At 50.0% G+C, this 24,391-nt stretch overlaps 1 protein-coding gene across 1 annotated transcript in view; it reads left to right on the plus strand.

Moving 5' to 3' along the window:
- LOC144780816 (uncharacterized) overlaps positions 1-24,391 on the plus strand; it is a 143,128-nt gene that overhangs the window by 113,073 nt on the left and 5,664 nt on the right. Inside the window, exon 6 of the mRNA XM_078659323.1 lies at positions 6,342-6,531. Within this exon, the coding sequence (XP_078515449.1) occupies positions 6,342-6,531 (190 nt within the window). The remainder of the gene's footprint in view (positions 1-6,341; positions 6,532-24,391) is intronic.

Below are 24,391 nucleotides of genomic sequence, written 5' to 3' on the forward strand. Positions count from 1 at the left end.
CTGATGAGTCCTTCTGTCCTTCCTATGGGTGGTGTGATAGGGATGCTGTGCTGATGAGTCCTGCTGTCCTTCCTATGGATGGTGTGATAGGGATACTGTGCTGATGAGTCCTGCTGTCCTTCCTATGGATGCTGTGATAGGGATACTGTGCTGATGAGTCCTGCTGTCCTTCCTATGGATGCTGTGATAGGGATGCTGTGCTGATGAGTCCTTCTGTCCTTCCTATGGATGGTGTGATAGGGATGCTGTGCTGATGAGTCCTTCTGTCCTTCCCAGGGATGCTGTGATAGGGATGCTGTGCTGATGAGTCCTTCTGTCCTTCCTATGGATGGTGTGATAGGGATGCTGTGCTGATGAGTCCTTCTGTCCTTCTTATGGATGGTGTGATAGGGATGCTGTGATAGGGATACTGTGCTGATGAGTCCTTCTGTCCTTCCTATTGGTGGTGTGATAGGGATGCTGTGCTGATGAGTCCTGCTGTCCTTCCCAGGGATGCTGTGATAGGGATGCTGTGCTGATGAGTCCTGCTGTCCTTCCCAGGGATGCTGTGATAGGGATACTGTGCTGATGAGTCCTTCTGTCCTTCTTATGGATGGTGTGATAGGGATGCTGTGCTGATGAGTCCTGCTGTCCTTCCCAGGGATGCTGTGATAGGGATACTGTGCTGATGAGTCCTTCTGTCCTTCCTAGGGATGCTGTGATAGGGATGCTGTGCTGATGAGTCCTGCTGTCCTTCCCAGGGATGCTGTGATAGGGATGCTGTGCTGATGAGTCCTGCTGTCCTTCCTATGGATGGTGTGATAGGGATACTGTGCTGATGAGTCCTTCTGTCCTTCCTAGGGATGCTGTGATAGGGATGCTGTGCTGATGAGTCCTGCTGTCCTTCCTACGGATGCTGTGATAAGGATGCTGTGCCGATGAGTACTTCTGTCCTTCCCAGTGATGCTGTGATAGGGATGCTGTGCTGATGAGTCCTGCTGTCCTTCCCAGGGATGCTGTGATAGGGATGCTGTGCTGATGAGTACTTCTGTCCTTCCTATGGATGGTGTGATAGGGATGCTGTGCTGATGAGTCCTGCTGTCCTTCCTGGGGATGGTGTGATAGGGATGCTGTGCTGATGAGTCCTTCTGTCCTTCCTAGGGATGCTGTGATAGGGATGCTGTGCTGATGAGTCCTTCTGTCCTTCCTAGGGATGCTGTGATAGGGATGCTGTGCTGATGAGTCCTGCTGTCCTTCCTGGGGATGGTGTGATAGGGATGCTGTGCTGATGAGTCCTTCTGTCCTTCCTAGGGATGCTGTGATAGGGATGCTGTGCTGATGAGTCCTTCTGTCCTTCCCAGGGATGGTGTGATGTGGATGCTGTGCTGATGAATAATGCTGTCCTTCCTATGGATGGTGTGATAGGGATGCTGTGCTGATGAATAATGCTGTCCTTCCTATGGATGCTGTGATAGGGATGCTGTGCTGATGAGTCCTCCTGTCCTTCCTATGGATGCTGTGATAGGGATGCTGTGCTGATGAGTCCTGCTGTCCTTCCTACGGATGCTGTGATAAGGATGCTGTGCCGATGAGTACTTCTGTCCTTCCCAGTGATGCTGTGATAGGGATGCTGTGCTGATGAGTCCTGCTGTCCTTCCCAGGGATGCTGTGATAGGGATGCTGTGCTGATGAGTACTTCTGTCCTTCCTATGGGTGGTGTGATAGGGATGCTGTGCTGATGAGTCCTGCTGTCCTTCCTGGGGATGGTGTGATAGGGATGCTTGCTGATGAGTCCTTCTGTCCTTCCTAGGGATGCTGTGATAGGGATGCTGTGCTGATGAGTCCTTCTGTCCTTCCTAGGGATGCTGTGATAGGGATGCTGTGCTGATGAGTCCTGCTGTCCTTCCTGGGGATGGTGTGATAGGGATGCTGTGCTGATGAGTCCTTCTGTCCTTCCTAGGGATGCTGTGATAGGGATGCTGTGCTGATGAGTCCTTCTGTCCTTCCCAGGGATGGTGTGATGTGGATGCTGTGCTGATGAATAATGCTGTCCTTCCTATGGATGGTGTGATAGGGATGCTGTGCTGATGAATAATGCTGTCCTTCCTATGGATGGTGTGATAGGGATGCTGTGCTGATGAATAATGCTGTCCTTCCTATGGATGGTGTGATAGGGATACTGTGCTGATGAGTCCTTCTGTCCTTCCTATGGATGGTGTGATAGGGATACTGTGCTGATGAGTCCTTCTGTCCTTCCCAGGGATGGTGTGATAGGGATGCTGTGCTGATGAGTCCTTCTGTCCTTCCCAGGGATGGTGTGATGTGGATGCTGTGCTGATGAATAATGCTGTCCTTCCTATGGATGGTGTGATAGGGATGCTGTGCTGATGAATAATGCTGTCCTTCCTATGGATGGTGTGATAGGGATGCTGTGCTGATGAGTCCTTCTGTCCTTCCTATGGATGGTGTGATAGGGATGCTGTGCTGATGAGTCCTTCTGTCCTTCCCAGGGATGCTGTGATAGGGATGCTGTGCTGATGAGTCCTGCTGTCCTTCCAAGGGATGCTGTGATAGGGATGCTGTGCTGATGAGTCCTTCTGTCCTTCCTATTGGTGGTGTGATAGGGATGCTGTGCTGATGAGTCCTTCTGTCCTTCCTATGGATGGTGTGATAGGGATGCTGTGCTGATGAGTCTTGCTGTCCTTCCCAGGGATGCTGTGATGGGGATGCTGTGCTGATGAGTCCTTCTGTCCTTCCTATTGGTGGTGTGATAGGGATGCTGTGCTGATGAGTCCTTCTGTCCTTCCTATGGATGGTGTGATAGGGATGCTGTGCTGATGAGTCCTGCTGTCCTTCCCAGGGATGCTGTGATAGGGATGCTGTGCTGATGAGTCCTTCTGTCCTTCCTAGGGATGCTGTGATGTGGATGCTGTGCTGATGAGTCCTGCTGTCCTTCCTATTGGTGGTGTGATAGGGATGCTGTGCTGATGAGTCCTGCTGAATCTCTTGGGAAATTGTGTGAGGAGTCCTTCTGTCCATCCTAGGGATGCTGTGCTGATGAGTCCTGCTGTCCTTCCCAGGGATGCTGTGATAGGGATGCTGTGCTGATGAGTCCTGCTGTCCTTCCTATGGATGCTGTGATAGGGATGCTGTGCTGATGAGTCCTACTGTCCTACCCAGGGATGCTGTGATAGGGATGCTGTGCTGATGAGTCCTTCTGTCCTTCCTGGGGATGGTGTGATAGGGATGCTGTGCTGATGAGTCCTGCTGTCCTTCCTATTGGTGGTGTGATGGGGATGCTGTGCTGATGAGTCCTTCTGTCCTTCCTATTGGTGGTGTGATGGGGATGCTGTGCTGATGAGTCCTTCTGTCCTTCCTATTGGTGGTGTGATGGGGATGCTGTGCTGATGAGTCCTTCTGTCCTTCCTATTGGTGGTGTGATGGGGATGCTGTGCTGATGAGTCCTGCTGTCCTTCCTATTGGTGGTGTGATGGGGATGCTGTGCTGATGAGTCCTTCTGTCCTTCCTATTGGTGGTGTGATGGGGATGCTGTGCTGATGAGTCCTTCTGTCCTTCCTATTGGTGGTGTGATGGGGATGCTGTGCTGATGAGTCCTGCTGTCCTTCCTATTGGTGGTGTGATGGGGATGCTGTGCTGATGAGTCCTTCTGTCCTTCCTATTGGTGGTGTGATGGGGATGCTGTGCTGATGAGTCCCTCTGTCCTTCCTATGGATGCTGTGATGTGGATACTGTGCTGATGAGTCCTTCTGTCCTTCCTATTGGTGGTGTGATGGGGATGCTGTGCTGATGAGTCCTGCTGTCCTTCCTATTGGTGGTGTGATGGGGATGCTGTGCTGATGAGTCCTTCTGTCCTTCCTATTGGTGGTGTGATGGGGATGCTGTGCTGATGAGTCCCTCTGTCCTTCCTATGGATGCTGTGATGTGGATACTGTGCTGATGAGTCCTTCTGTCCTTCCTATTGGTGGTGTGATGGGGATGCTGTGCTGATGAGTCCTGCTTAAAGTTTCGACCTTTGCGAGAAATGTTGTACTTTCCCTTCTCCTGTAATGAGATTTTGTGCCTCAGCCTTTTCCTGTTATGCAGCATGCCTTATTAAGGATTGGATTCCTAGTGCTTTGCCGCCCTCCAGTGGCCATTAAATAAACAGGCAGATCCGTGGGAATAACAACAGTGGAAATGGAGATTAAAAAAATAATTATTCCAAATAATGCGTAGGAGATTTTTCTGGTTGATTTAGTAAATATTCCTTCCGGAACAGGTAGGACTTGCTTTGATAAAATATATTTGTCCATATTACACATATATATGACATTTCACAAAATATTTACGGGTTTACATCCGAAGATACACCCTAGTAGTGGCCCAGAAAGGCCTCTATTCGAGGCCAGATGCTTCATTCACCCTTCGGACCCGTCTTTGCATATTTTGGGAGGGTCTGCTCTGGTTGTGTAGTGTCAGGAGCACAGGGACAGAGTCAGGCTTCTGCACGTGTGCGCTGCAACGCGCCTGCGCGACCCGGGGAGATGGCGGGTGAGTAAAGGGCAGGTCGCTTCAACACAGGGAAATACGTCATCATATAGTGCCCTTATGCGCACGCTAAAATGTACAGATGAGGGGGCAGTTTTACAAGCCCCGTGCAACACTTTTATACTGCCGTTGCGTCACTTTTGTGATGCAGCAGCGGCGTAAATAATGCGCCACTATGCGACATATTTACAACGTGACGCATCTAGTTAGATGCGTCACGTTGTAAAGCCCTGCGCTACATTATACCTGCGTCAGGTATAATGTATGCAGGGTGGGTGTTCTGTAGCAAGGAATCCCGTAAAAGTGACGCAGTGACATCTACAAGATTTCATTGAGTCACTTTTACGTCCCCCCTGGGTCAAATCCTTACGCCTGCTTGAACCAGGCATAAGGAGTGACGGAACATATTAGGTATAGGGCACCCATGAGCAGTGCCGGAGTTGCGTTGCGCTTGCAACACAACTCCAGTACTGTGTCACCCTTACGCCAACAGATGCATCACGCATCTGTCTATCCTTGCGCCACGGTGCGCCACTTTGTTAATGCGGTGTATCCATGGTGGCGGGAGGTTTTTTTTGAGTTACGCACAATAACTGGCGCATCCCTGCTAATATGCAGGGATGCGCCAGTTATTGTAAATCTGCCCTGAGAAATCTACATCATAGATTTTAAGGTGAGAGCAGTGAGTGTGTCTGGCTTAATATGCGGCTACAAACGACACCCCCTTGTTGGACTTACAGTTCCAATGGAACCTCTGTTTGAAGATTGCTTAGGGGTTAAGGCACTGTTGCTAAGATTTGTGTTGTATTTAGCAAGGCTCAGTGTGCACTATTAGTAAAATAGATTAGGTGGTTAATGCACTTACTGAAGTGACGATCTGTGTTTGTAATCAGATGGTCACAGGTTTGATTTGAATCATGATAAAATAACTTCAACAGAAAAAGTCCAAATGTAACTTGTCAGCAGTGGTGGTGATTTTTTAAACTTGTGTAGTGCCAACAACAGGTACAAACGGCACCAGGCGCTAGAACCAACTACACCATCTTCTTACCGATAGATTCAATGGAGAGCAGGGTGTGGCAGGAGGATTTGCGAAGGATGTAAAGATAGTGGGGCCGATTCACAGAAGTAATCTGAGACAAAATCCTAAATTTAGTACTTTTGGTATTCACAGAAGGCATTTAGTAGTAGTAAAGTTAGTATTTTGTCTTAAATTAGGATTTTGTCTTCATTTTTGGTTTCAAGACAAAATCCTAACTTAAGACAAAATTCCATTTTAAGACAAAATCCTAATTTAAGACAAAATTCTAATGTAAGACAAAATACTAACTTAAGTCAAAATACTAACTTAAGACAAAATCCCATTTTAAGACAAAATCCTAATTTAAGACAAAATTCTAATTTAAGACAAAATCCTAATTTAAGACAAAATACTAACTTAAGTCAAAATCCTAACTTTACAAGTACTAAATGCCTTCTGTGAATACCAAAAGTAGTAAGTTCAGGATTTTTTCTCAGATTTGTTCTGTGAATCGGCCTCGTAGGGTCTGAAGGAACACTCTTGAAATATTTGAATACCTTTCTGATACATAGCACTCCTAACCCTTCCCCGGGAGGTTGGTGTTCACCTATCCCAAACACTTTTCGGAAGATTGGCTTTCATTCAATAATGTCTTAACGTCCGTAGCTAGTCTTAGTCTGTTGTTTTTCATTACAAATGTCCCCGTCCCGCTTCTTCCACCCCGTGTATGTATGCCAACCATGACACAGTCGCCTGACCTCTGTCTCTCTCTTCTTACCCCACCCTCTCCAAGGCACGAGCTGCGGCAGCTCCTAAAGCGGCAGATGAACGAGAAGTGGGCGCTACAGAGGCAGACGATGGCCAGCCAGGCCAAGGAGTCTGTGGAGGCGATGGACGCCGACCGTTCGGCCGTGCTCCAGGAGATGGAGAACGGGAGGACCCGGGCCTTGTTCCTGAACAAGTATCGGGACGAGAACAAGAAGGTGAGGGCGGAGGTGGGGGGTGAGTGGCGCGTCCTTGGTGTAATGACCGAGGCCTCCAATGGCGCCTAGATAATCAGACATGAGCAGCAGATAAAGCATCCATGCCTGTCTACGGTGATGTGAGTTTCACCCACCCCTGCGTCAGGTGTGCGTGTGCTGACAGGAAGTACTACCCTGCCTGTGCAGATGTGAGGCGTAGCTGCAGCCTGCTGCCTGTGCTCTGACTGTGATGTCAGAGTTTGGGAAGGCTGGTACTCATAGAGGGATGCTAGGACATTTAAATCTATACTCGTGCAATCAAGAGTATACTCTGGGGCATATGTTCAAGGAAGTGGCGGAGTGAGGCGTTAGCTGTCATGGCTTAACGCCTCTCTCCACCACTTCAGAAACACAAGGCTGCACCATATTTACAACAATATAGTATAGCATTGCGTTTTGCCCGGCGCTGGCGCTACACTTAGCAGTGTAGCGCCAACGCAGGCACCCTTGAACCATAGTGCAAGCATGTCTGCGTGCAGGGGAAGATTGTTTAAATGTAGGATGGTCCCCCTTCCTGTACATAAACAATCTTTAAATGCCAATGTGTCACTTCTATGTGTGCTGCTTAATGCAGCACACTTGGAAGTCACAAAATGGCATTTTTTTAAAAGATTGTTTATGTCCAGGAAGGGAGACCTTTCTGTACATGAACAATCCAAGGCATTTTGCAAAAACAAGGAGAAATAAAGCATTACTCCCTGTTGTGCCAGGTTAAGACCAGGTTTTCCCTGGTCTTCATTTTGGTGCTGCCTCCTATGAATGCTGCCCTTGTAAATAGAGGGCAGCGTCAAAATCAATGGGTGTTGCAGTGGAACACCCACTGCAACACCCACTGCCCTCCCCTTTCACGCTAAGCATAGGGTGAAGGGGGCCTTATTTACAAGGCAGCTTTAAGGCACGTTAAGTGACTTAATGCTGCCTTGTATATAAGGCGAGGCCCCTATCGCCAGCGGAACGTTGTGGAAAGTGATGATCCTATGGCGATAGGGGCTTGTATATGTGCCCCGATGTTTGTAGTCACATACATCATAAAATAATTAAAATAACCTTCTGTAATATAATGTATGGTAAAGTAGCCTGATTCATCGGCTTCCATAATCTAATGTGGAGTCCTGCCCTTCTGTGCATAACATAGATGAAGTAGTCAGAGCAGCCTCCTGCTGTGGTCTGTTACATGATGAAGTAATTGTAATCTAATTCAGGATAAAGGATTTAAAGCAATATACCATAATTCAGTTCAAACGTAGTTAGAGTATTTGTCTAGTGCAATGAAAAGCAGAGCTAAATATTTAAAGTAGTGTCCTTCTGTGAATTGCTAAAGGGAAAAGTAATCAGAATAATCTCTTTCTGCACATGCATGATTGTATTTCATGCTCTACAGTCTGGTTTGTGCCACACCTGGATCCAGCAGCATGTGGGGATGTTGGGGTGTTCACATCTGGAGTCTGGGGAGGCAGAGATCACCTCTCTTCACCTGGCCCCTCATCACCTATCAAGAGGTTACTGAAAGGCTGAGAGTGGGACAAGAGATGTCGCACCCTATAACCCTCCAGAACTGGAGCACTTCCTATGCCCAGCAACCTTTGAGTGGCAGAGCCCAGCCTGAGGAGCCTTCTTTGCGAGGGGAGTCACCTCCGACCTGTACAAGCCTTGCAATGACTTTTGCCATGTTCCCACCTAGCTGGACATGGGCAGTGCTTCGTTAAGACTTGCCTGGTGCGGGCATTGCTTAATTAAGACTTGCCTGGTGCGGGCATATTTTCGTCAAACCTTGCCTGGCGCGGGTATTGCTTCATTAAGAGTTGCCTGCATGAGCATTACTTTGTTAAAACTAGTCTGGGGCGGGCATTAGTTCGTTAATACTAGCCTGGTGTGCGTATTGCTTAGTTAAAACTTGCCTGTCACAGGCATTGATTCGTTAAGACTTGCCTGGCGTGGGCATTGCTTCCTTAATACTTGCCTGGAGCAGGCATTGCTTTGTTAACACTTGCCTGGCGCAGGCATTGCTTCGTTAATACTTGCCTGGCACGGGCATTGATTCGTTAAGACTTGCCTGGAGCAGGCATTGCTTCGTTAAGACTTGCCTGGCTTGGGCATTGCTTCGTTAAGACTTGCCTGGAGCGGGCATTGCTTTGTTAACACTTGCCTGGCGCAGGCATTGCTTCGTTAATACTTGCCTGGCTTGGGCATTGCTTCGTTAAGACTTGCCTGGAGCAGGCATTGCTTCGTTAACACTTGCCTGGCGCAGGCATTGCTTCGTTAATACTTGCCTGGAGCAGGCATTGCTTTGTAAATACTTGCCTGGAGCAGGCATTGCTTCGTTAAGACTTGCCTGGTGCGGGCATTGCTTCGTTAATACTTGCCTGGCATGGGCATTGCTTCGTTAAGACTTGCCTGGCATGGGCATTGCTTCATTAATACTTGCCTGTTGTGGGCATTGCTTCGTTAACACTTGCCTGGCGCGGGCATTGCTTCGTTAAGACTTGCCTGGCATGGGCATTGCTTCGTTAAGACTTGCCTGGCATGGGCATTGCTTATTTAATACTTGCCTGGCATGGGCATTGCTTCCTTAATACTTGCCTGGAGCAGGCATTGCTTTGTTAATACTTGTCTTGTGCAGGCATTGGTTCGTTAAGACTTGCCTGGTGTGGGCTTTGCTTCATTAAGACTTGCCTGGCGCAGGCATTGCTTCGCTAATACTTGCCTGGCACAGGCAAGTACATTAACACTTGCCTGGCGTGGGCATTGCTTCGTTAAGATTGGCCTGGCGCAGGCAAGTACATTAACACTTGCCTGGCGCAGGCATTGCTTCGTTAAGACTTGCCTGGAGCGGGCATTGCTTTGTTAACACTTGCCTGGCGCAGGCATTGCTTCGTTAATACTTGCCTGGCTTGGGCATTGCTTCGTTAAGACTTGCCTGGAGCAGGCATTGCTTCGTTAACACTTGCCTGGCGCAGGCATTGCTTTGTTAATACTTGCCGGGCATGGGCATTGCTTCGTTAATACTTGCCTGGAGCAGGCATTGCTTTGTAAATACTTGCCTGGAGCAGGCATTGCTTCGTTAAGACTTGCCTGGTGCGGGCATTGCTTCGTTAATACTTGCCTGGCATGGGCATTGCTTCGTTAAGACTTGCCTGGCATGGGCATTGCTTCGTTAATACTTGCCTGTTGTGGGCATTGCTTCGTTAACACTTGCCTGGCGCGGGCATTGCTTCGTTAAGACTTGCCTGGCATGGGCATTGCTTCGTTAAGACTTGCCTGGCATGGGCATTGCTTCTTTAATACTTGCCTGGCATGGGCATTGCTTCCTTAATACTTGCCTGGAGCAGGCATTGCTTTGTTAATACTTGTCTTGTGCAGGCATTGCTTCGTTAAGACTTGCCTGGTGTGGGCTTTGCTTCATTAAGACTTGCCTGGCGCAGGCATTGCTTCGCTAATACTTGCCTGGCACAGGCAAGTACATTAACACTTGCCTGGCGTGGGCATTGCTTCGTTAAGATTGGCCTGGCGCAGGCAAGTACATTAACACTTGCCTGGCGCAGGCATTGCTTCGTAAATACTTGCCTGGCTTGGGCATTGCTTCGTTAAGACTTGCCTGGCGCGGGCATTGCTTCGTTAAGACTTGCCTGGCGTGGGCATTGCTTTGTTAAGACTTGCCTGGCATGGGCATTGCTTCTTTAAGACTTGCCTGGCTTGGGCATTGCTTCGTTAAGACTTGCCTGGCGTGGGCATTGCTTTGTTAAGACTTGCCTGGCATGGGCATTGCTTCGTTAAGACTTGCCTGGCTTGGGCATTGCTTTGTTAACACTTGCCTGGAGCAGGCATTACTTCATTAAGACTTGCCTGGCTTGGGCATTGCTTCGTTAAGACTTGCCTGGAGCAGGCATTGCTTCGTTAACACTTGCCTGGCTTGGGCATTGCTTCGTTAAGACTTGCCTGGCTTGGGCATTGCTTCGTTAAGACTTGCCTGGCTTGGGCATTGCTTCGTTAAGACTTGCCTGGCATGGGCATTGCTTCGTTAATACTTGCCTGGCGTGGGCATTGCTTTGTTAATACTTGCCTGTTGTGGGCATTGCTTCGTTAACACTTGCCTGGCGCAGGCATTGCTTCGTTAAGACTTGCCTGGCATGGGCATTGCTTCTTTAATACTTGCCTGGCATGGGCATTGCTTCCTTAATACTTGCCTGGAGCAGGCATTGCTTTGTTAATACTTGTCTTGTGCAGGCATTGCTTCGTTAAGACTTGCCTGGTGTGGTCTTTGCTTCATTAAGACTTGCCTGGCGCAGGCATTGCTTCGCTAATACTTGCCTGGCACAGGCAAGTACATTAACACTTGCCTGGCGTGGGCATTGCTTCGTTAAGATTGGCCTGGCGCAGGCAAGTACATTAACACTTGCCTGGCGCAGGCATTGCTTCGTAAATACTTGCCTGGCTTGGGCATTGCTTCGTTAAGACTTGCCTGGCGCGGGCATTGCTTCGTTAAGACTTGCCTGGCGTGGGCATTGCTTTGTTAAGACTTGCCTGGCATGGGCATTGCTTCGTTAAGACTTGCCTGGCTTGGGCATTGCTTCGTTAAGACTTGCCTGGCGTGGGCATTGCTTTGTTAAGACTTGCCTGGCTTGGGCATTGCTTCATTAAGACTTGCCTGGCGCGGGCATTGCTTCATTAAGACTTGCCTGGCTTGGGCATTGCTTCGTTAATACTTGCCTGGCTTGGGCATTGCTTCATTAAGACTTGCCTGGAGCAGGCATTGCTTCATTAAGACTTGCCTGGCTTGGGCATTGCTTCGTTAAGACTTGCCTGGCTTGGGCATTGCTTCGTTAAGACTTGCCTGGCATGGGCATTGCTTCGTTAAGACTTGCCTGGCGCGGGCATTGCTTCATTAAGACTTGCCTGGCTTGGGCATTGCTTCGTTAAGACTTGCCTGGCTTGGGCATTGCTTCGTTAAGACTTGCCTGGCTTGGGCATTGCTTCGTTAAGACTTGCCTGTCTTGGGCATTGCTTCATTAAGACTTGCCTGGCTAATGCCCATGCCAGGCAAGTCTTAACGAAGCAATGCCCAAGCCAGGCAAGTCTTAACGAAGCAATGCCCAAGCCAGGCAAGTCTTAATGAAGCAATGCCCAAGCCAGGCAAGTCTTAATGAAGCAATGCCCAAGACAGGCAAGTCTTAACGAAGCAATGCCCAAGCCAGGCAAGTCTTAACGAAGCAATGCCCAAGCCAGGCATTGCTTCGTTAAGACTTGCCTGGCTTGGGCATTGCTTCGTTAAGACTTGCCTGTCTTGGGCATTGCTTCATTAAGACTTGCCTGGCTTGGGCATTGCTTCATTAAGACTTGCCTGGCTTGGGCATTGCTTCGTTAAGACTTGCCTGGCTTGGGCATTGCTTCGTTAAGACTTGCCTGGCATGGGCATTGCTTCGTTAAGACTTGCCTGGCGCGGGCATTGCTTCATTAAGACTTGCCTGGCTTGGGCATTGCTTCGTTAAGACTTGCCTGGCTTGGGCATTGCTTCGTTAAGACTTGCCTGGCTTGGGCATTGCTTCGTTAAGACTTGCCTGTCTTGGGCATTGCTTCATTAAGACTTGCCTGGCTTGGGCATTGCTTCGTTAAGACTTGCCTGGCTTGGGCATTGCTTCGTTAAGACTTGCCTGGCTTGGGCATTGCTTCGTTAAGACTTGCCTGGCTTGGGCATTGCTTCGTTAAGACTTGCCTGGCTTGGGCATTGCTTCGTTAAGACTTGCCTGTCTTGGGCATTGCTTCGTTAAGACTTGCCTGGCTTGGGCATTGCTTCGTTAAGACTTGCCTGGCTTGGGCATTGCTTCGTTAAGACTTGCCTGGCTTGGGCATTGCTTCGTTAAGACTTGCCTGGCTTGGGCATTGCTTCGTTAAGACTTGCCTGTCTTGGGCATTGCTTCATTAAGACTTGCCTGGCTTGGGCATTGCTTCATTAAGACTTGCCTGGCTTGGGCATTGCTTCGTTAAGACTTGTCTGGCGTGGGCATTGCTTTGTTAACACTTGCCTGCCTGGAAGATCCTACTCCTTTGAATGCTTGAGAGCCCCAGCTTGAAACTGGCCTCTCACTGGCTTGGGAGCAGAAAGTTCGTCTTATGGTCAAGTTAATACAATATGAATAACTCTAATAAATGCAGATTAAATCTACTTGCAGTGTTTGCTGTTCCTCACTTGTCGTATGGAATAAGGGGGTCTTTAGGTGACACAGTATCATGAGAATAATATCAAGACCATCATTTCATGAAGGTGAGAGCTTAGAGGAAGGAATAGATTTACTCTTCTGAACTCCACATCTACATACCTTGAAGTTATGTACGTCATCAAGGTATGTATGTCTGGAATTAGGTATAGGAAATATAGATGCCCTTACTTGTGGATATTTTGCTGCTCAATATTGTGGTCATGACATTGTGTGACCTTGATGTCCTCTTCTCAATATTCCATACCCACACCCTGTTCTTCTTAGTTTGCCACTTTTAGCGTCTTCTACGTGTCTCAACTACAAGAAGGGTCAAGGCGCGAAATGTCTGAACTAAGACGAGCCTAGAAGAGATCTGTACATCTGGGTATTACTAGGGTGAGGCAATAGCAGACAGCTTGGCCCCCTTATCTGTGGGGCCGTAGGTGACAGATTGCCCCCTGATGCATCAACCCCAGCTTCACTGCTAGGGAGAAGGTGGTGACCACATGACGCCTTGCCTTGCGTTCCAGATTCTCTTGAACATTTCCTCCCCTAAACTTTCCATTCTGCAAATCACTGATAGCCAAGATGGCCGCTGGGTAGGAGCTCTTGGTGAGAGCTCCGAGTGCTGGGGATCCCGTTTTTGGACTTTATCCCTGCTAGCACCCTGCAGCACCTCCACCATTGCGAGCAACGTAACGCACAAGTAACTGGAGTGGCACAACAAGTAACTGGAATGAACGAGTAACTGGATTTGAGCAACAATATCTTCCTACCTGGTTGGCGCTGCACGAAACCTTCAGAGCAGAGGAACCTGGACACTGGGGATGCCGGCGGTCCACCGGAGGTGTCCAACTTGCCTGAAGTGATAACCGATACTAGCGCCGGACGTCGCGGAAGTGGACTCGGATCGGCTGCCGTCACCCGAGGGACTGACCGCAAGAGGCGCCGGAAGGACAACGGGAACCCTATGCGGAGCAGTCCTGCCCGCCTGTAACAACCGCCGTGATCACTCCGGGTGTCCCGATCAAGTTGGGCCATCTGCGCACCTGCAACCACCGGCACCGCTGGGCACATCCTGAGCTCAGCAGGAGATCTGCGGGAGCCCTCGACGATGACCGGTCGGTAAGAGCGGCTGGAGCAGGGTTCTCATCGGAGGGTCCTCATGCCTGCACCGGCCTGCACCGGACCGACGACAGATCCCTGAGCTGGTCGATGGGTCTGCTGCACATTCTGAGGAGATTGGCTACGCTCGGGAAGTCTCCCCCGTCATCTCGGGCGATCAGCTCGATCTTGAGAGGGGGCGCTTACAGGGAGCACTGCGCATAATCAGTCAGCTGGAGCTGGATCGAACCGGGCGGCCCGCAACGATAATAGACACCCCCCATGCCCCTCCCGGCTGCCACAGGGAACTAACAGGAGCGGAGCTGCAGCATGTCCAGGGACGCTACGATCGACCGCCTGAATTTCTCACAAGGTCGGTACACAAAAGGCTACTTTCCTAACACTTGTGTCGGCTCTCTCTCCCGCTGCCCGGACTTCCCAAAGGGCTATCGCCGTCCAAATAAAACTATTTTCGCTGACTGGACTGCATCGCCATTGTCTCCTTTGTCTAAAATGGCGGGGGCCATAAAGGGAGCAACAAACAAGCAATAAATTACACCACCGCCCCTAGTTGACCGTGAGGATGCATTCCAACTAGATCAAGGGTCACCTAAACTGAGATTAGTCTCTTTCCTCCCCACCAAGCAGCAACTAGGAAGCACCAACATAGAAATAGGACTAACTCGCCCTCAGTAGAAAGGGAAACTGATCTCTCCGAATACAGACAACAACAGACAAAGGACTAATACTGCTGCCTTATATACTATTTTGGCAGCCATCTTGAACAGCTTGATGAGCAGCAGAAATTGCAAAAAGTTATTTACATCACCCACTCGATCACATTGTTTACCTCATCTGTTCAAAATTGTGTGGGGACAGAAAACTGTAGCAATAACTCCCTTACCGTACCCCCATTTTGGACCAGTAATTTTCACTTTAAAGTGACCCTACCCTAAGAACTGGACTCTTTGAGACTAATCTCATCTACAGCCCACTTTCACTTATCTATGTAGCTACACCTCCTGTGGTTGAGTGTATGCCTTTATTGCAGTATTATACTTCTACTTGTGCCTTGGATATATTTACCTGCACCTAATTTACTTTGCACCGATCGCTACCTCATACACTTCTGGCTGCTCATTAGTGTCACTTGATGCCTTAACTTGCTGTGGGCATATGTATGTATTTTGCTACAGTATTTCATCAGTATTATACGCATATCTGATTATTATATATTTGTGTATGCTGCTAACACATATATTTTGATTTCTCACTAGTGCCTCTTTTGACCCATGTAACATATTGTCTGCATTTATCTCTTTTGACCCATGTAACATATTATCTGCATTTATTTGTAATATATTGTCTGTGCTCTTGTATATCTCTTCTGCTCACTCTCCCACACCCACCTTTACGCCATCCTAACATGGATCACAGCGGCAAGCACACATATAAAATAAACTACCACCCGCACTCACAAAAAAAGCCGCCAAACGCTTTAAACACAACTTCCTGAGGTCCCACCCTGAAACACCCTTCGCCGACACCTACTTCTCACCGGTAAATGGATCCCTGAACACTGATATCATCTTCCACACCGCACGCAGAGCTCAATGGAGAAAAGCGTTCCTTACCTTACTCAACGTCTCCACCATCAGGAAATCCGCTCATGGACTAACACTCTCCATCGCACCATCCAAACTCTTCCCAGACAGTACAGCCATTACTATCTACAATAACGTGATTGTCCTAATTCAATCCACAGACAGGAACCTGGAACTACTCGACAACCTGTTCCCCACTTTCAGAGAGGACCTCTCCAACCGTCGGACCTCCACACATACTCCAATCCAACTGAACCAGAACTCCTCACCTCCAACTAACGTCTCAGAACGACCCACCGCCTCTGACCCTCACAACTCGACTCTATCCTATCCCAAATCCCCCCCACTTTCTCCACCCCCGCCACTCCCTACACTCCCGCCGCTCCTAGCTCCCCCTCCTGCCTTGACCTCTCTCCCCCCACTCCCTGCTCCCTCCCTCCTGGCCCCCACTCCTCCCTCAACATCTCCCCCCCACCCTCTGCACTCAAACCACTCCTGACATGCACCCCTCCCTCAACATCTCCCCCCCCACTCCCTGCACTCCCGCCACTCCTAGCCTTCACTCCTCCCTCAACAGCTCCCCCCCCCCATTCTCTGCACTCAACCCATTCCTGACCTACACCCCTCCCTCAACATCTCCCCCCCCCACTCCCTGCACTCCCGCAACTCCTAGCCTTCACCCCTCCCTCAACAGCCCCCCCCCACTCTCTGCACTCAACACATTCCAGACCTACACCCCTCCCTCAACATCTCCCCCCCACTCCCTGCACTCCCGCCACTCCTAGCCTTCACTCCTCCCTCAACAGCGCCCCCCCCACTCTCTGCACTCAACACATTCCAGACCTACACCCCTCCCTCAACATCTCCCCCCCACCCCCTGCACTCCCGCCACTCCTAGCCTTCACTCTTCCCTCAACCGTTCCCCCCCCACCCTTAGCACTCCCGCCACTCCTGGTCCCCACTCCTCCCTCAACATCTCCCCCCCACTCTCACGCCCCATTACTACACTTGCACCCCCGCAACGACCAGTCTCAACACGTCTCGCAATTGCCTCACCCCCCCCTGTCATTGATTACCCTTCCAATAACTCTAACCCCATACCCAACGGCACGCTGGACACAATCATGACCACCCTCCTCCAAGTGAAAGAAGAACTCCACACGCTCAAAGAGTTACTCCTCACGCACACCGAGCACCCCCCCCTCACCACCACTTCTCAACGAATCAACAACTCCCCCTCACATCCTAGTCACCCCTTACATGGGACCTCTATCCCCTCTCGCAATACCTCCAACCGGCCTCAGTGCACTAACAAGACACATCCTACTCGCTCCTTACATTGGACCTCTATCACCTCTCGCAATACCGCCAACCGCCCCCAGCACGCTATCAAGACTCTCTCGGACCGCGACATACACACCCTACTCAGCACATATGTCCCGGCAACCCAAAACAGCTTAGCCACCACACACATGTCCATTTCTACGATTCTCTCCTACCCTATCAGGCACCCCACGCTTAGCAACAGAGGCTCTGTTCCCAACAACCTCACTAAAGTCCCTCTCACTATAGACCCCTCCACCTCCCCTTGCACCCCCAGACTCAAATGCACACTTCTCAACTGTAGATCGGCCCAAAAACACTCGTCGGAGGTCGCTGACCTCATCTTGTCTATGAACCTTGACCTGGCCATACTAACTGAAACATGGTTAACTGAATCCTCCAATCCTATCATGGATATCCTAGTCCCCCCCAACTACTGCATCACTAGACTTGACAGGTCCAACAAGACAGGTGGCGGAATCGCCTGCATTTACAAGAGCAACCTCTCTATTAATAAGGTCACCGCCCCTTCTCTTACCTCCTGTGAATACTTCTGCCTTGATGTCATCAGTGAGAACAAACCTGTGTGTTCACTACACATCATGTACCACCCCCCGGGGGACAACCTCGTCTTCTCCCAACAACTCATGGACACAATGTCAATCAACGCAGGACGGCAAAACACACAAATTTACCTTGGTGACTTCAATCTCCATTGGAATGACTGCAGTGACGCAGTAGTTAATAGCCTCAAAAATGTCCTTAACGCTTCTGACCTCACTCAAATTTGCAACACCCCGACACATGACAAAGGCTCTATCCTCGACCTTGTCATCTCCAAAGAAGACACCATTCAACTTGACTCAATCCAACCTTGTGACTGGTCAGACCACCATATTATCACATTCCTTATCAAGGAAAAAGTAAAACGCATCCCGGTGCAATACTCCATGCCCAAAGTTTGGAAAAGAGACATGAGGAAACTCAATCCAAACTCTCTTCCCCCTAACAGCTGCAATCTCCTACTCCCCCCTACCGGCCGTTACTGACGTTCAGTACCTAACTGACCACTATCTCAACTCCATGGCCTCACTTATCAATGAGGCCGCTCCAATGCAACTGAAAAGAGTATCCACTAAGATATCCAACCCTTGGTACAACGGGAGTCTCAATGAAGAGAGACGGGCTATGCGAACGGCAGAGCGCACCTGGAGATCAGTTCCCTCGACATTGCATCTTAAAACTCTGAGGAAAAAGAGAAATGCATACTTCAGGAAAATAAAACGCTCAAAGGCACAGTTCTTCAGACTCCAGCTAGACCAAGCAAAAAACCGTCCAAGTAAATTGTTCGAGCTAATCCGATCTCAATCTAAGGAACAACCCCCAGCTGTCGACATCATGAGCACTACTCCTTCCTGTGAAGATTTCTCAGCTTTCTTTAACAAAAAAACTGACAATATAAGGAGCGACCTCCTCAATGACGCAAGCCTTTACTCAATACCCAACTGCATAACACCCAATAAACTAAAAAACAATGCAACATGGTCATCCTTTGACACCTACTCTGAAGAAGAAATTGACAGAATACTCAGCACCCTAAAACCATCCAATCACCTCACTGACCCTCTTCCTGCTAACGCCGTAAAAGACTTCATCCCTTTGCTCCTCCCACTCTGGACTAAAATTATCAATAGCTCACTACAACAAGGAACTATCCCTGACTCCCTCAAAGTTGGACAAGTTACACCTTTACTGAAGAAACCAACAGCCGACCCCACTGATCTAAGCAATTACCGTCCGATTACCAACATTCCCACTCTCGCCAAACTTTTAGAAAAATGCGTCCAACTACAAATGACAAAGCACATAGAACAGTTTGATCTCCTCAACCCACATCAATCAGGCTTCCGAGCAGGGCACAGCACTGAAAGAGCTATGACTCACATAATTGACGACGCCATCCAAATCTTAGATCAAAATAATACCTGCCTCCTCATCCTTCTTGATCTCTCTTCAGCATTCGACACAGTGAAACATGAGAACTTACTCGAACTCCTAAAGACAAGAATGGGCTTCTCTGGGACTGTGCTTCGTTGGTTCACCTCCTTTCTACACAACCGGTCTCAAAAATTCAAGAGCAAAAACTTGATGTCTTCCCCAGTACCGGTATCGTTAGGTGTCCCTCAAGGATCCTGCCTATCCCCTACTTTGTTCAACCTAGTTATGGAACCTCTCACCACCCTGCTACAAGCATCCAATGTACACTTTCACATGTACGCCGATGACACTCAATTATATTTCAAGTTCCCCCAAAGACATCCTGAGTCTGAATTCAACGATCAGAAGCACCCAATCTTGGCTGGCCGATAACCACCTCAAACTCAATGCTATGAAGACTGAGTTCCTCCTAATCTCACCTCCCACGAAAAGATCTTCCGCACAAACATGGCTTAAGCACCTAACAGCCCTCAATGTCCAACCGACCATCGTGGACTCAGCAAAATCCTTAGGCATAACACTTGACACCAACCTCAACATGCAGCAGTATATCAGCAAGGCTACTAAGGGGGCGAACTTCCAAATAAATACCTTGAGGAAACTTAAACCCTTCCTCCCAGCAAAAGACTTCCAAACCGCAGTACAAGCACTAGTCATCCCTCGCATAGACTACGGCAGCGTGGCCCTCTGCGGCCTCCCCCTAACTACAACTGCACCCCTCAGAGCGTCACTAAACGCGGCAGCAAGACTCATCACTGGATCAAAAAAACATTCGCATATCTCCCCTGACTTTAAATCCTTGAACTGACGCACAAGGCTATACACCTGAAATCACCCGGCTACCTCACTCATAAGTTGACAATTTCCGGCGGGTCCAGAACTACCAGAAGTACAAACAATCTTCTGCTGAAGCCTCGAAGATTCCGGAAGGAAAAAACATACAAACGCTCCTTCTCAGGAATGGCGCCTAGGATCTGGAACGCACTTCCTCCTGAAACCAGGCTCATCTCCTCCTCCCTTCTTTTTAAGAAAGAAGTCAAAAATATCCTTATGGCTAAATACACTTGAACAATTACGTTTGATTTACAATGCGTCGATCAGTATTACCAGGATTATATTATTATATAGCCTATATATTCCTATGCACGTGTGTTTTGACTTGTATTAGACTAAAGTGCTTAGATTCTTGCTCCCTCATATCTGTATTTTTCTCTATTTCTGTATTATTTACATTATTTTGATGACCTAAGCTCCAACTATGCCAAGCTACCTCATACCTGTACTATATGTAATATTTTTGCTATGTACATGAACTTGATGATCTACCTCCTTACTCTGCCCCCTGTTCCCCTACCCTTCCACCTGCCTTTGTAAATCGCTCTGTTATCTGCAAAGATCTTGTTCGCGCTATATAAAACTTTCAAAATAAATAAAAATTTTAAATAAAAATAAATGAGTGATTGGACCCCATAAAACTGGAATGCCGCTCGTGGCTTGCACCCTGAAGACTATGTCCTGAGTGACTGAAGCTTAGAATTGTATCTTAGAATTGAGTAAGTCCTCTGACCCTCAGTCTAGGTCGGCGCTTTCCCCAGCAGCTCCGCTGTGCCATCACTGTGTTCTGAAGACCTCTGACCTCCATCTGGTAGGTTCGAGGCTGCTACCCGCTGGCTGGTGCTCGTTTCCTGATGCCCACTCCGCCTGGGGTCTAGCCCGTCATCAGCCTGCTCCACGCTCTGTCCTTCGTCTGCAACCCCTTTAATTGTTTCTATTTTTCTTTTTATGTCTTTAATTTCTTTTGTTTTTCTGCCACTGTTAGCTTCTTTAATCTTATCTTGCCTCCATTTCCCATTGCTGCTGCCTCTTCCCCCGGACGGCCCCAGCTCCTGCCTCCCAGCTGCACGTCCCTCCCCCCTCCCCTATTTGATGGCGGCTGCTGCGCCGTCATGCAGCGGCTGCCCCAAAGGCATGCCAAAGGAAAGCCCGAATGCGCCCATCCACGAACTAACCCCTACCAGCGCCAGGGACCCTGGATCTCGAGCCATCTACTGCTACAACACAGCTGCCCTCCTCACACTCAACCCCGGAAAGAACAACAACTGCCAGCAGGCCACGCCAAGCATGACCCACGGCCAGTTCTCATGCCGCCACTGCCGACAGACCTACACCACCGCTCCGACCTTCAACACTACCGACGTCCTAAGATGCATCCTCCTTAACGTGTGCTCCGTGCTCACTCTCACTCGACGTTGCCTTTTTCACAAAAATCTGGACTAACGCCTCCTCTGCCCATGACATCCCCATCCCCATCTCAGACAGATACAAGATCCAGAGGAAGGACCGCCCCAACTATTCAGCAGGGGGTCTCACAATCATTCACAAAAACTCCCTCCGCCTCACCACCTCCAGCGAAACCTTCCCTGCCGCCAAACACCTGCACTTCCTTATTCAGACCAGCCCCAACTCCATACTCTGCGGTACCCCCACCTACAGGCCCCCACGGCTCCCTTTGCCGACCCCATCACTGACCTCATTGAACCCCACGCCATCGCTGCGATGGACTACATACTAATCGGAGACCTGAATTTCCACCTTGACAACCCCAGCGACCCCAACTCCACCACCCTCCGTGACAACCTCGCCAACATTGTACTAAAACAACTCCTCACCACACCAACCCACAAGGCACGACACACCCTCGACCCCATCTTCGCAGGAGGAAACAGCGTCCACTTCAGCCACACCACGCAACCTCCGACACTTCAGCCTCAACAAAACCGAGGCACCCTAACCTGCCCCACGCCCTCGGCGTAGGAACTGGAGCAAAGTCACAGACGAGCAACTCAACTCCACCCTCATCCGTGAAAACCCCACCACTGCAACTGACGCCAACCTCGCAGCCAGGGAATTCCACACTTGGATCTCCAACTGCACAGACAAGCTTTCCCCGCTACGCAGCCCCAACAAACAGCGCCCAAGGAAAGCCGCCTGGTTCACCACTGATCTCCAAGAAACCAGACTCACCTGCAGACGCCTGGAGAAGAATTGGAGCAACAGCAAGACACCTGGAAACCACACTACTTACAAGGACGCCATCACGGACTACCACCAACAAATCAGAACCACCAAAAGGACCATCATCCACAACAGAATCCTCGCCAACTCCAACAACTCCAAGGAACTCTTCAGCATCATCCACAAACTCACCAACCTCCTCTGTGAAGTCACGGACATCACCCCCTCCCAGGACCTCTGCAACAAGCTCGGCTCCTACTTCCACCTGAAGATCAAAAACCTCTACAATGACTTCATTGACAAAACGCCAGACTACGCAGCCAGTCCACCCTCTGGCTACACTAGCCAGCCCACCATCTCCTCCTGGACACCCATCATGGCCGAAGAAACCGCCTCGACCATGAAAGGCATTTGCTCTGGGGTGTCCCACCGACCCCTGCTTACCACACATCTACCACAGAGCCGCCGCCGCCAACGCACCCGAACTACAACGTACCATCAACACCACGTTTGAGACCGGCACCTTTCCTGATGACTGGAAACGTGCAGAATGCAGGCCCCTGCTCAAGAAGGCCTCAGCTGATCCCACGGACCTCAAGAACTACCAGCCCATCTCGCTTCTCCCCTTTGCTACGAAAGTCACCAAGAAAATAGTCAACTCAGAACTGACAAGGTTCATCGAAGACAACGCCGTTGTCGACCCGTCTCAATCTGTATTAGGAAGCAACCACAGTACCGAGACCGCCCTACTCGCCGCCACACACGACATCCACACCTCCCTTGACCAAGGTCATACCGCAGCCCTGATTCTACCCGACCTATCAGCAGCATTCGACATCGTCTCCCCTCACACACTCGTAGCCAGACTAAAGCACACCGGCATTCAAGGAACTGCCCTCGACTGGATCCGCTCATTCCTCACCGGCAGAAGCCAAAGGATCAGTCTGCTGCCCTTCCTCTCCCAACTGACAGGAATCAACTGCGGAGTACCACAGGGGTCATCACTCAGCCCAACCCTCTTCAACATCTACATGGCCCCCCTCACCGCCATCGTCTAACACCACGGCCTCAGCAGCGTATCCTACACCAATGACACCCAGCTCATCTTCGCCCTAACGAAGGACCCCGCCACCACCAAACTCAACTTCCAGGAAGGAATGCAGGACGTTGCAGCCTGGATGACCAACATCTGCCTAAAGCTCAGCACTGAGAAGACAGAAGTACTAGTCCTCGGCACCACCCCATCAGCATGGTACAACACCTGGTGGCCCACCACCCTCGGCAGCCCACCAACCCCCACGGACCGCGTCAGAACCCTCGGCATCGTACTCGACTCATTCCTCTCCATGAACCGACAGGTTAATGCCGTTGCCTCCAGCTGCTTCAACACCCTCTGCATCCTCCATAAGACTTTCAAGTGGATCCCCTCCAAGTCAAGGAGGACAGTCACCCACGCACTCATCATAAGTAGGCTGGACAACGGAAACTGCCTATTTGCGGGCATAAAAAAAGTCTCTACTATGCAAACCCCAGACAATACAGAACGCCGGCTGACTCGTCCTCAGCATCCCTCGAAATGAGCACATCAGCCAACGGCTACGGAAGCTCCAGTGGCTCCCCATTGAGAAGAGAGTCACTTTCAAGATTCTCACCCACGCCTACAAATGCCTACACAACACCAGACCCAATACCTCAATGACAGATCACCCTCCACGTACCCAAAAGAAACCTCCAATCAGCCAACCTCATTCTCACCTAAACGCCGCGCATCAACAGAGCCAAAGCAGGAGGAAGATCCTTCTCTTACGTCCTGGCCAAGACCTGGAACGAGCTCCCGCTAGACATCAGATGCACCGCCTCCCTGACCGCTTTCAGGAAGACTCTCAAGACCTGGTTCTTTGGCTGAACGGCACTGCCGAACCCCACTCCCGCCTCAGCACCTTGAGACCCTCACGGGTGAATAGCGTGCTTAGAATTCCCTGATTGATTGATTGATATCTTGAATTATCAATGCTCCTCCCCCCTAGCCTTGAGGATGGTGTCTTGAGTGATTGGTGCTTCTGTGCGAGACTGCACCCTGAGAACTGTATCCTGAGTGATAAATGTCCCTTTGCCCTGCACTAACAGAGCTCTGTGCCCTGAGAGATGGAGGCCTCAGTATGGTTGTGTGCCCTAACAGCAGTGTCCTGTGTGACCAATGCCCCTGGGCCCAGCACCCACAGAGCTCTGTGCCCCGAGAGATGGAGGCCTCAGTATGGACGTGTAGCCTGACAGCTGTATCACGAGTAACCAGTGCCCCTTGGCCCGGCTTCCACAGAGCTCCGGACCCTGAGAGATGGGTGCCTCAGTATGGACATGCACCCTGACAGCTGTATCCTGAGTAACCAGTGCCCCTTGGCCCTGCACCCACAGAGCTCTGTGCCCCAAGAGATGGGTATCTCAGTACAGACATGTACCCTGACAGCTGTACCCTGAGTGACTAATGCCCCTGGGCCCAGCACCCACAGAGCTCTGTGCCCTGAGAGATGGAGGCCTCAGTATGGACGTGTAGCCTGACAGCTGTACCATGAGTAACCAATGCCC

The sequence above is a fragment of the Lissotriton helveticus genome, chromosome 9 (assembly GCF_964261635.1).
Source record: "Lissotriton helveticus chromosome 9, aLisHel1.1, whole genome shotgun sequence".
In the NCBI taxonomy this organism is placed as follows: Eukaryota; Metazoa; Chordata; class Amphibia; order Caudata; family Salamandridae; genus Lissotriton; species Lissotriton helveticus.